At 22.6% G+C, this 14,383-nt stretch overlaps 3 protein-coding genes across 3 annotated transcripts; all 3 read right to left on the reverse strand.

Moving 5' to 3' along the window:
* Positions 1-3,321, reverse strand: LOC128957588 (nose resistant to fluoxetine protein 6-like). Its single transcript, XM_054303380.1, has 8 exons — positions 2,767-3,321; positions 2,347-2,700; positions 2,029-2,125; positions 1,596-1,961; positions 1,267-1,531; positions 660-1,185; positions 442-584; positions 1-284 (listed from the first exon to the last, which is right to left on the reverse strand). The coding sequence occupies exons 1-8, from the start codon at positions 3,122-3,124 to the stop codon at positions 39-41; spliced, it is 2,355 nt and encodes a 784-aa protein (XP_054159355.1). The 5' UTR covers positions 3,125-3,321; the 3' UTR covers positions 1-38.
* Positions 3,322-8,277: 4,956 nt separating this feature from the next.
* LOC128957959 (X-linked retinitis pigmentosa GTPase regulator-like) lies at positions 8,278-9,651 on the reverse strand. Its single transcript, XM_054303773.1, has 2 exons — positions 8,722-9,651; positions 8,278-8,304 (listed from the first exon to the last, which is right to left on the reverse strand). The coding sequence occupies exons 1-2, from the start codon at positions 9,649-9,651 to the stop codon at positions 8,278-8,280; spliced, it is 957 nt and encodes a 318-aa protein (XP_054159748.1).
* Positions 9,652-10,509: 858 nt separating this feature from the next.
* LOC128957961 (uncharacterized) lies at positions 10,510-11,660 on the reverse strand. The gene is made up of 2 exons (XM_054303774.1): positions 11,613-11,660; positions 10,510-11,528 (listed from the first exon to the last, which is right to left on the reverse strand). The coding sequence occupies exons 1-2, from the start codon at positions 11,623-11,625 to the stop codon at positions 10,510-10,512; spliced, it is 1,032 nt and encodes a 343-aa protein (XP_054159749.1). The 5' UTR covers positions 11,626-11,660.
* Positions 11,661-14,383: the final 2,723 nt, after the last annotated feature.

Consider the following 14,383-nt stretch of genomic DNA (forward strand, 5'->3'; position numbering starts at 1 on the left):
TAATTATATAACTTAAATCTAATAATAATGTATTAAATCTATAAATTATCTGAATTTTTATTTGCAAATACTTTAATTTCAATGTTTTCTCGCACAATGTGTTCGTGATCTCTGACTGACTCCCCATTACCCGTCCTCTCGTAAACAGTATTACCGACATTACTATCGTTGACATATTGACCGCAAATGATTTTTATTAAATGATAAATTGGACATTCAATGAGTATATAAAATATATATGCTATTAACACAGCAATAGCATAATCGATAATTACGCTTTCAAACTGTTATAAAAATTTATAAAATAAAACATTAGTTTAAGATAAATTATTTTGTTATTATTTTTAAAAATACTCTCAAAATTTCAGTACAAAATAATTATGCAGTAAATTCTATAATATCATACAGTTATTATAATTTAATAAAATTAAGTATACATACGATTTGTGAATGCGTTAGAAAATATGTTTGTTTAATAGCAAACAATCTGATGCTAATAACATTAATGTGATTGAGATAAATGCCAAAAGCAAGTCTTGACAGTGGCTGTATTGTCTCATTAGTTAATATACGCTGAATAATACCTAAATTATGAAAATGTAATTAATAATTATCATATAATTGTATTAAAAAAAACTAGAAGTTAATAATTAAAATACCTCCTCTATTAGTACTACAAGCAAAAACAATCCAACCGTACCCCAGGGCCCACATTACTCTTCCCGATAGAAACCACAACAAAAAATTGGTTTCATTATGAATGCCTTTGAGTGCTTTAAAAGTGTCGCTCCAATAGCTTGCAATTTGCGGCAGTGCCAGAAAGGCACACCACATAAATAGTAATCCATGTTTACTGTTAACTTTGATAATATCAGGTCTGTTACGTATGAGATATCCGACAAGTAGTCCAATAATAAGAGTCGACAAGTTTTGCTCGGCTGAACCCAAATAATATATAAATGAATGACTTATTTGTTCAATTGAATGCATTTTTGTCACTTCAAACGGTGCGATCGGGAAATCAGTAAATAGACGACGGGTTAGACTAAAGAAACAACCAAAACATACCAACAGTGCTAATATACTGTAACCAATATAATGCTTTAATTTGACTAATAATAATATTAATGGTGCCAATAGACTCAATTGAAAAATTGCTGAAAATGTTGCACTGGGCAAATTGCACTGTTATTTACAAAAATTAAATATTAATTATAATATTAACAATTTTTGCAATTTAATAAAACTAAAATAACAAAAACTTACAATTTGGTCAAAACCAGGCATATAGTTGCTATATAATAGTAGTGATGACATTAAATTATTTTTGCAAGGTGCTACATGAACTGGTTCATAATAATGCCAAATGGGTCCATCACCAATTAGTGGGATCAGATATATCAATAGTATTGGTCCAATTATACGCCGAAATATACTCAAATATCTGTTTACTATATATTTGAGATAATATAATGGACTGTATTTGGCTTTACGTTTATCAGCTGTTATATTATAACCTAACACTATAGCACTTTAATAAAAAATAATAATTGTTATTAATTTGATTAATAAACTTATTATATATATATATATACCTCAAGAGTATGTAAAGTGTCATAGAGTAGGAACTGTTGCGAATCCAGAAAAACTTTTTGGACGTAAAGTATTCTCTGGCAATACTTTTGTTTGGTCTCAATAGACCAATCATACTGTAAAAGATAGGCTGAACGTAGGATCGACCGACAAATTCAAGGCTCACAAACAACCAGATAATAGTGCCGATTGTGTTCAGACGTTTCGGGTCTTTACGAAACAATAGATTAGTATTGGAAATGGCAGAGAATATTAACAGTGATTTGTTTATCACTTTTTTACGACCAAAACTAGTCCGACGATAATTATAATAAAACTCAACGGCTGTACTCATTATAACCAATAGAGTCAATGTTATTAGTATTGATCTTAATATAATTGAAAATCAAAAAGTTTTTCATAAATTTATCTCAAATTAAATAAAATATTAATTACTGTGCCGTCCGTTGATAGGCATTCCGCTTAATCTCTCGGTTCTTGATTTTGCACTCCTTTTCAATTTCAAAAATTTGTTGTCCCTTTGGAGTCATTACTATATATTTTATTTTAAATATAAAAAAATATGATTTTAATATAAAATATACCATAAAATTAACTAACTTATAAAATATTTATACAATAGAGTGCTAATTCTAAATAATACAATTCCTGTACATAATATACAATATAATAATATAATAATAACAAATATTATTTATAAAATGTTAAATGAAAAATAAATTGAAAAATAATAATTAAATGAATTATAATTACGTTTATTAATGACTCGATTAATCTCTTTTGGACTACAAGTTGAAGGAATACAAAGACCGAAACGAAAGTAAGCTTTTTTAAAATAGTTGACGGATTTCATCAGTTTTAACATATTGTTATCCAAACCAAATGGATTTAATTTTGTCGACGAAATGTTTGCCTTTATATTATGTTCCTGTGATTCAAATACCGGTTCCATAAAACGGGCCGATCTTTTGGCCAAACAATACTGTCCTCTCATTTTGAGACCGAGAAACTGATCGTTTTCAATGTCCAGACATTCATCATAGAGACCAAAACTAGAGAACGTACCCTCCAATAGACCCAGAGGTCGGATGCTAAGGGAGTCAATGACTGAAATAATAATATAAATATAAAATATTGTTAAAAATTTATTGAATTGTTATAAAAATGACAAACATTTGAGTGGCCAGAGTTGACCTGAACTCAGATCCCTTTTCATCATAACAAATGACATCAAACATAGCGGCGATAAATCAAGATTTTCAATGAATGTCATCGCTGTCTGTCGTATCTGTTGTGCCGAATCACCAGACAATCCTTCTTTAGCTTCTGATAGCAAATCTTTTAAATTTAATTTAATATTTTCACTAAAATTAGCTAATTTTGGCTCCAATTTGACTAATAGTGCCGACACTAATGGATGATTCAAAATCCTACTAAAAACTTCAATTTTTGTGTCGTTTTTATCATTTAATAGATTTAAATTTGGAGCATATCTTGATATAGATTTTACATAACTTTTATTACTATGCATTTGTTGTGATCGACCAGTATTTTCCGATATATTAATTAAATCATTGACCACATTGTCATTACTTTGTTGTCCAAACCCAGCATTTTCTTCAGTGTCGATATTATGTATTGATTTGCTATTATTGCTAAAATTATTATCTACATTATCAATGGCTAATAATATTTTACAAAAATGCAAAGATAGTAAAATTAATAATAAAATTCGAGACAAATGTCTATACATTTTTTATTGTTGAAAAAACAAATATATATTAACATATATTTAAAAACATTAACATATTAAAATATTAACAAATATAAATATATTTAATTTTATACAAAAATTATAAAGTTTTTAGAAATTAAAACTTAAACACAATTTTATAATATAAACATTAAAATATCATATTTTTCGATGACTGATATACAGTACAGTATTTTTGATATTAAATACATTGATTAGTAGTTTCATAGATCAGGAGTTTTATGAGTTTAATGCAATGACCAGATATTATATCAGTTATATCAATATATAAACACAATTTAATAATCTTATAATAAAAATTTAATTTCTAATACGTAATTAAAATGTTTTTATTTATTGTATATATACTTCATATTATAATATATATTATGATGTACTGTATATTATAATATTTCATTTTAAATAATTTGTTTAGATTATTATTCATATTTGTTAAATGATATCAACATATAAAACATTTTTAAATATATAATATATATATATTTATAATTTATTAAAATTATTTTAAAAATTTATTTATGCAAACGACATGATAATTGATTTAATTTGCCTGGGTCTTTTTATAGAATAGAATTTGTCCTTGAAATTTTTTAAATTAATAATACAATCAATTGATTGCTCACACTCTTATAATAATCACAATTTATTTATCTAATCTAATACAGTATTTTCACATTAATTATCATTAAATGATAAATTAATAAAGAATTTTATTTAAAATATTTGCAAAGTTCATAGTGTAATATAAATGTTATTTTTAAATACAATTAATCATATTTTTTCTCAACATATACAACATAAATGAATCAATTATATCTATAAATAAAATAACATATTTGTTGTTACAGTATAGCCTGTATTATGATAGAAATATGAATAAATCATATTACTAATTAAAATTATAATTCATAGTTATGAAATATATTGTCTTTTATAAATAATAGTAACAATAAAATATAAATACAAATAAATATAAATAAATATTTTAATTATTTGTTTTATTAAAAACAGTATTTACATTAGATATATATTTTTGTTTGCTTTTACGTTTAGCCGCCCAATTGGCTCTCAATATATTTGCAAATATAATACCGGATAATGAGAAAAGTACGGACACTGTCGGGTAAAACCAGAATATCGGGTCATTGGCGGCCATACGTATGCTCAATGATGTGTTGTATATCGTAAACGCATTATAAATGATAAAAACACACATATTCTCGATGTAAGCGCCAATAGCACCGGCATAGCATGCGGGCAGTCCTATACTGAAAAGTACAATAAATTCAGTTCTCCATAATGATAATATTTCAATGTCCTCTATGGCCAATACAAGCATCGTTATGCACACCGGTATACCCGTCACACACATACAAATAAACCACCATTTAATATAAGGTAAATATTTTATAAGAATAACACACATTATCTAAGTTAATATAAATACTTAATTTTCTTATAAACACAATATATATTTTAAAAAATATTTGATTTATTTACAAAATTGTGTCTTATAGTCAAAAATATTACGGAAGTGATTTATAAAAATTGTTTCATTTGATGACATTTATGTATCTTTAATTTGTTTGCATTGAGAATATAATGAATTTATTTATAATGATTTTGTTAATTTTGAAAAGTGCAAGTAATTTGGTTTAATATAATGTAATATAGAATACAATGTAATACAATGTAATACAATGTAATACAATGCTAATGTAATCCACATTCAATTATTGTGTAAATAAATTATTTGTCTTTTTGTATATTTAAGGTTTTATCTAAGGTATAGATTTTTATAATGTAAATAATAATATGTGATATAATAACTTAAGTTTATTGCAATAATTAAATACAAATACAAATAACTATATAAACTTATTAATTAAAATTTGGTAAAAATGTTTTAAAAATTTAATATTTATAATATTGATTCACAAACTTCTTGTGTTTCTTTCTTTATTGGAGTTTATAAATTTTACTTTAAATTTTGATAGAAATTAAAAATACAATTTTTTGTAATATTCACATTTTACATTTCTCTTAATCTAAATGGACATAAATGACAATTAAAATTTAAAAAGTTAATATTTAGGACACAATTTAATGTAAGCTTTTATGACATTTATGACAATAAGAATTTTCGAAGATTTTATTTCTTATAGTAAATTGTTAAAAGTATTAATACATATTTTTAATGATTTTATTGAATACTCAGTGTATAATATTATATATATATATATTACTATCAATATACAGGTATATTAATAATACAAATGCTTTTAAAACTAAATTTAATATCTTTCAAGTTTGGCTTAAATATAGTTAATTTATAAATTATAGATTTAAAACTTTCTATAAATATACTATAAGTAAATACACAATTTATTTTAATTACAAATTTTATTTAATTTTGTTTTGTATTATTATTAAAATATAGTATAAATATACATTTTAGGCAATAATTTCAATCAGTTATAGATTTAGATTATTATATTTATTATAAAACAGTGACATCACTTGATTTAGGTCTGTACTTATTTTTGCGTTTTTTGGTCCAATAAATACGTAAAATATTCATAAACATCATCGATGGTAATGAAAATAATAATGAAATTGTCGGATAAAACCAATAATATGAATCACTGTAAGCTATTTGAAAACTTAATGTTGTGTTGAGTGTTGCAAAAATAGTATAGAATATAAATATAAATACATTTTGTATATAAGCGCCAATAGCACCGGCCAAACATAATGGTATACCCAAACTAAACAATACAATCAAATAGATTTTCCATTCAATAAACACTTGAAACTCAATTGTTAAAATCAATGTAATTAATGTTACACACAGAGGAATGCCCATTAAGCACACACCTACAAACCACCACTTAATATATGACAAATATTTAAGTAGAAATCTTATAACATGCTTAAATAAATTCATTATTTTTAACTTTAAATTAATTCATTATTTTTAAACTTTAAATTAATTAATTTTATAAATTTGTTGATTATTATGATCATTTTTTTGTGATAATACTACATGTTTTTTTACTTAAAAAGGTGCAAATTTTATATACAAATAAATAAAATTGATAATTATCCATGGTTACTTATTCTTATATTTATACTGTAATTTAGCAAAAACAATATAAAAATAAAATATGAGTAATTTATATGACGATTAAATATGTTTCGTTATCTTATAGTACGTTTGAATACACTTTTATTTAAGACGCTTTATTCAAACTTATATATATAATTAATAAAATATATAATTAGTTTATAAAGTTTACTAAAAGTTATGCATTGTTAATTTAAACATAATTTATAATTTATAACTATTTGTTTTACCCTGTATCTATTTATAATTTTAAATTATTAAAGATTAGATGGAAGTTTATACAAAAATATATTTGTTTTAAATTATTAAAACCACTCATTACTATATAATGCTATATAGTGTATTTATTCAACGATATTGTTATATTAAAATCATCAATTTATTTATAAATATATAATAGTATTTACATAAGTTGTTTATAAAACATTTTATTTTTTTTATTATATTTTAATTTATATTAATAATGTTTTTCAATATAAATAGTCTTTGAAAATTAAATTGTTTATTGTTAATAAACAATAATTGAAATACAATTTAATATTTAATAAAATAACAAATAATAAAATAACATTGCATTTCAATGATGACAAAATATTATTAAAAATTGTTTTGTAATAAATGTAATATAAAAATACAATATTTTAAAATAAAAATAATAGTATGATAAAGTTAAAAATAAAATATTCAGTATATAATAACTTAATTTTAAAATTTTCTAAAAATAAATATTAATATCTAAAATAATGCAAGTATTTTTTATTATATTTAGTTATATTTTATTTATTAAGATTACTTTTATACAATATATATTACTTGTCTATATTTTTATATAACATTTATTACTAAGATTACTATTAATCCTTTAAAGGTTTCTAAAATTGATGTTAAAATAAGCAATATATCAAAAAAGTGTTTTTATTTGCAAAAATGACAATAAAGTAATAATAATAATAATAATATTTTGAGTGAGTTATCAATTAACATATTGAATAATATATTATATTTTCTATGTAAGTAAAATGAAAATATATTTGACATGTTTGTAAATAAAAGTATTATTATAGACAAATAATTTTATTTAAAAAAAAATGTTGTTATCGATAAAAAATTGCACATATTGTTGGACATTGATATGTTTGACATTTATGGCACTACTATATAATATATTTTCAATATTGCTTTAACAATATTATAACTTTTTTCTAAGTCGTGGACATTACGTGTATTGAATTTATGTGGGTTTTCATCTAAAAAAAGTAACCAAATCTATAGTTAGTTCATAAATTGGTGATGTTTTATCAATACTCTACTATATTTGTTATATACAATATATTTAATAATACAGTAGAGAATATGTGATTAAACATTCATTGCTTACATCACACTTCAAGACCATAGCATTAAATATTCTTATATTAAATATATGAACTATAAAAAAGACATGTACTGTATATACCGTATATGAAATATCTTTTTTATTAAATAAAATAATTGTATTTTTAAGTATCAAATTTAGTTTTATAAATCTAATAAATATATTTTATTACCAAGTTTGTAGTTCAATATCACTTTTTTTTATTTAGTTGTAAATATGTATAAAAAGCGAATTTTGTTTTAAATATATTACAAAATGTATGAAAATTTATGTTTCATACAATGGTGTAATAAATCAACAAATAAATGGATATTTGCGAGTTTATGTTTAATAGGATGTCCCATCTATTTGATATTATTTTATTCAATTTAAACACGAAATATAACTTATATTATACAATAGTATCAGTCATTGGTGTTGTAATAAGTGTACTACCTTTGGGTGCATTAGGGGTTTACCGACAAAATTATCTGTTATTTTTGTTTTATATATTATGTCATTCAACACTTACGATGGCACGAGAATTGCCATTAAAGACAAAAAAAATTGTTTTTATCTGTTTCTCTGTTTTATGACAATAATCGCATGCGTTTTATATGCGGATGAATTGAGAAAAAATTAATAATATAATAACAACAAAATTGTCAACAATATTATAATTGTAAAATAATAAAATTTTAATATTTATAAATTTTATTTCAAATTAATTACCATTTAATTATAAATAACAATAATTAATTTACTTTTTAATACATTTATTAAATTATATAACATTAGTTAAAATTGATGACAAATATTAGCAATTTTATTTAAAGTGTTGACATTAAGACTTAAAAGCTTAGTTTGTGACACCTTTTGTTGGGCCAACAAATGCTGGAAATCTGTGTTGTGATCGTCAATGTTATTGAATGATACAAATTGTTGAGTTATTTGAAATTCATTGATAAAAAACAATTGATTGGTTGTATAATTAAATTTGTGTTCACTATCGATACCAATCACTGAATATCCGTGAATCCTATAGATAAGTCCATTTGATTTGCCAATAACTATATGACCCTCATTACAATCATAGATACAGGAAATGTGTGAATAGGATTGTTGGCATTTATGCAAATTGTCAAACAGATAGGCAGTAGTGGATAAAAAATGTTTCGGATCATTTTGACCAAAATAATATAACTCATTATCAGTATTTAAAATATATGACTTTGTGTCGCTGCACACAATTGATTTGATTTCAAAATGTTTGTTTAATGTAATACACATTGGTGCATTGGTAAAGGGTGCAATGTTGCAACCTAACTGTCCATAACTATTATCACCCCAACCATAAATGTCATTATTCATAGTAAGTACCATTGAGTGATTAGCCCCACAGGCAATAGCCCTGGCCCTGGGAATTACTAATAGAATTGGTGTACTTAAATAATCATTTTTACTATTACCGCCAACTTGTCCGCACTCATTATTACCCCACGAGTAGACGTTACCATTTGAGGACAGTGCCAATGAATGATGAAAACCGCACTGTATATCAATTATATCTTTATCCTTAAGCCACATATTTTCAATAAAGTATTCAACTTTATTTAGATGATTCAAACCCAACTGTCCCATATTATTTTGACCAAAACAATATATCGTATTATTATTGGTTAACATTAGCATAAAATTCAATCCACGAGACAGTTTGACCACAATTTGATTACCAGTCAGGTCTATCAAATGCACTGTTGTCTCCAATGGTATCAGTTGTTTGGTTCCGAGACAACCGTCCATATTTTCAGCGTACAAATAAACTTTATTATCATTTGTTATATAAATGTAATTTTTGCCGTTTGAATCGTTAAAAACATAAATTAATTTTATGAAATTATTGCCGAGATTATCATTTATTTTGTTTATTACTTTATTATAAATGTCTAGCATTTTAGACATTATTAAAAACATTAAATACTATATACTGTACTACCAATATATTTAAAATAAAAATAGTATATTATAGCATAAATAACAAAATTATTTACTTATATATATTGCATGATTTTGATATTGAATCATTATTATTTAAATTATTTTATCATTATTAAAATTAAAATAAAGAAACTCTTTATATCCAAAATAGATATATTTTACTAATAAAAATATTTATACTCTATTTTAACTGTATCTTATTATCATATATTAAATATTTACACTTTATAATTAATTTTACAAAATAAAACCACAAATTAATATAAAATACAGATGTTTTGTTTTTTTTGTTAAATTTTTGAAAACAAATTTATAGTTGAGATGATAATAAAACATGAAAAATGGATATAATGTAATACGTGTTGTAAGAAAAAAGATAATATTACTTTATTATACAATACACTTACATTATTTGAGATTACATTGTAATAGCAATTATCAAATTACAAATTATTATTTATTATATCATTATAAGTTGTGATTTATAATAGTAATATATAACTAATAAATGTTTCTTATAAAATATTATTATTAAATGGGTTAGTAATTGCATTATTTATTACTGTGTTTCTATTAATTATTTATTAGTAAAATAATATTAAAAGACATTAGATTCATACTTAATAATTTTATGATTACTTTTACTGTAAAAACTATTAGTAATTATGAATCTATTATCTCATTGTGTTTGCATTCATTAAACTCATCCAACGACTGTTCCCAAAAAGGGCGTCCATCAGAGCACAGGGCGTTCACCACTTGTCTCTTGTATTTTAGGCGATTTTTGGCCAACCATTTCATACGACAGTCACAATGCAAGAAATTACCGGAAACATTAACTATATTCATAATATCTAAACTGAGGAACGGGTCAAATATGAATTCATCTAAATGTGAGAGTTTATTGTTAGACAAATCCAAATAAATGGTACGTTTGGTGTTGAGAAAGACTTCGCCCTCAAAGCTGTTACCCGTCAACTGATTGCCCGACAAATCAATGGTCAGTCTCTCAAATGAGGCAATCCTCATATCAAACGCATGACTTGATATGTACTCAATTTGGTTACCAATTGATATATGCTTTAAATGATAGGCACTGTCATAAAAAGCATACTTTCCTATTCTATGTATTGTCCCATTGATGGTCAGATTCTTGAGCGCCCATTGATTACCCAAAAGCGGTTTTATTGCATAATCAGGTGTGGCATAAATGTTTAGTCCACTAATATTTATATTCTCAATGTTTATGAGTGACCCGATAGCCTCAAACAGGTTATATCCATTAGAAATGCTTACCAACTGACCTTTGGCCTCAATGGTCAGATTTTTAAGGGTGAGTCGTGTGGCACCAAATGCATTGGTATGTATTTGTCGCAGATTTTGACCATTTGTGACCAAAATATTATCGAAAGTCAAATCACCAAAAGTTAATTCCTGTAATTCCAGTAATTGTCGACAATTTATAGTTAATGATTTAAAATGTCTTTCCTTCCAATTAAGTGTTTTAGAAAAATAATCAAAAATTTGCTTTAAGTCAATGTTTTCAATACTTTCGCATATAATTGTTGTGTCATTTATACAAATACAAGGAGTAAACAGCGGTTGGTATTGAGCACCGGGACATTTGCCACATCCAATTAAATGAGATTCATATATCAATAAAATTAAGACAAACAGATTGCCTATAATAATATTAATTAATATTATAATATAAATATAGCATAATATTTATATTTTTATAAGTATTTTAATTTCAAAAAATATACCTGATAATTTCATTATTGTTGACTATAATAAAAACTTCAATTTGATTTAAATAAAATAATATGTTTTCAATGTCAGCATAATGTCTATGATTATTACCGATAGTAATAATGTTTAACACAATTGAAATTTGTAAAAACATTTTTGTTTAGTTAAGTGAATAAATAAATGTCTGTTCAAATAGTCCGGGAGTACTGTATTTCAATACCAGGATATGTCATATTCTGTATAATTAATATTAATACAGTATATACAGTACAGTATTGTATAATATTATAATTTTATCAATTTGTTTGTCAAAATTAAATCAAAATGAATTGAAACAAACTATGTTTCAAAGTTATTCATTGTGTTGAAAGTAATTATCATTTTGTTTACTCTACTGTTTTGTTTAGCATTTACTATAAGTTATTTGCTTTTTGATTAAATGTCAAAATTAATTAATTAAATTAAATTTATAATTAATGAAATTTAAAATAATTGTATTCATTAACAAATTTCAAATATTTCTCAATAGATGGCAGCATAACTTTTATTAAATTTAGTAGTACTTATAATTAATTTATTTTAAAATTAAGTAATTAATAATTAATTAGAAAATTTATAGTTTAAAAATCAATATTTTTGATACTATAAGCTAAATAATATTATAAAATTATCAATATTATCATATAATAAATCTGAAATTTTTGTAGCATTTTTTATACATACAAATATTGTTTAAATAAAAAGTCATTATTTGTTTTTTTAATATTTAAATAAAATATTTTAAATATTATAAGATTAAAAGTATATTTTTCTTTTAAAAATATATAAACCATATATTTAAAAAATAAAAGACATTTTATATATTCTTTATATTCCATTAAAAGCTTTAATATTACTTAAGTGCTTAAGCGTACCGAAAATTTTTATTTTTAAAAGCTTAAAACATAAGGGATTTATGTTTTTTAAATTGCAATTTAATTAAATAACAGTGTAATATTATACATTATATTTTAAAAATATCATCTTATAAAAAATGTTTTTTATGTTTATTGATAAACATTATAAATTTATAATTGGCATTGTTATTGTTTATATTAAATTGTAATTAATTAATTAGTTTTTGTAAAATATCAGTTTTATTTATATATTTATTAAATCCATTATTGATATATAATATCACCAATGCTATAACTAAAGATAAAATATATTTTATAAACTTTTTAGCTTATGTGTCATAATAAAATATTATAGTATTATTTTAAAATTATTATCTTAAAAACAGTCTCAATAGTGATAATCAAATTATATACCTAACACTTATTGATGTCCAGATTTATATGAAATAAAGCACTTTAACAGTAAATAAATATCATTTTTACGATTATAATAAAAACGGATTCTCATAGCTATTACTTGACACTAAGTTTTTGTATGACTATCGACAAGATTTTATTGATATATTTTATTTTAAAAAAGATATTATCAAAATTTTTTATTAGTTTAGACCATTAAAGTTTTATAAATAAAGTAAACATTATTAATTCAATTTTTAGCATTCAAAACAATTTTTATTATATTATAATCAATATCTACAAATGTAAATTCATATTAAGTTCTGTATTATCGTATTTTTATAAAAATTTAATTAAAATAAATATTGAAGCAATTTTATTTACTTTAAAAATGAGGAAATAAAAAAAATAATTTTAGTTATATTGAAGCAAAACTCGTATATTTTAATAAATAAATTATATTAAAACATTATTTACTTTTTATTTTAAATAAGGAACAAAATTTATTTACAACAATAATATATTTTTTCTGCAAAAAAAATTATATTAAATCAAATAATTACATTTAGATACTAATTAATACAAAACCATACTATAAACACAAAACAAGATTATTAAGTATGCATTTGATATTATATTTTGATCGCCTTAATAATAATGATATTGTATTAAATGATTAATATTAATGACTGTAAATACAATTATGGTATAAAATTTTATACTCAGAGATATTTTTTGTATATTAAACAAATGTAAAATTATAAATGATTTCACTTTAAATGATAATATGTATATATGGTTATGAGGTATTAAAGTAAACTTAATAGTTTTACACATTAAATCTAAATTATAATAAATACTGTATAATGTACAATAAAATTATAATTAATATGAAATAAATAAAATATAATAATGTTTAAATATTAACAAACAACTACTGTAAATATAAATTATTTAACAAAAACTATTTTAAAAAATCAATGATAATCTAATAAAAATCTATAGTTAACTAACAAATCAATTTATTGATTAAATTTTTGAGTCAATTGTAGCAACAATTTTGCTATTATTAGTCATTGCTTCGGTGGATGTGATAATGTTTTGTTGTCTTTGGCTGTTTTGTTGGCCATTGTTTTGCTTTAAACAGTATTTGCGGCGAATGTATATAATTATGAACAAAATAATCAAAAATATGACCAAAAGTATGAAAAAGCCTAAAACCACAGCCAAACCGATATATAGTTCAGAGTAATCGGTGTCGTACCCTATGATTAGGCAAATCAAAACATAATAATAATTATTTATACTTTATTTATAATTATTTAGTTATTGAGATATAACACTATAACAATATTTCCATAGAATTCATATATTAAATATAAATATTAATAGCAATAATCAATAATTGCAAATATTTTAATGCATTATTTAATTTATGTGGTTTTATAATTTGAATATTGAATTAACATATCTATTGAATTATAAATATATAC

The sequence above is a fragment of the Oppia nitens genome, unplaced genomic scaffold (genome assembly GCF_028296485.1).
Source record: "Oppia nitens isolate AA-2021 unplaced genomic scaffold, nextdenovo-longstitch-racon4-pilon3 scaffold3_pilon_pilon_pilon, whole genome shotgun sequence".
Classification (NCBI taxonomy): Eukaryota; Metazoa; Arthropoda; class Arachnida; order Sarcoptiformes; family Oppiidae; genus Oppia; species Oppia nitens.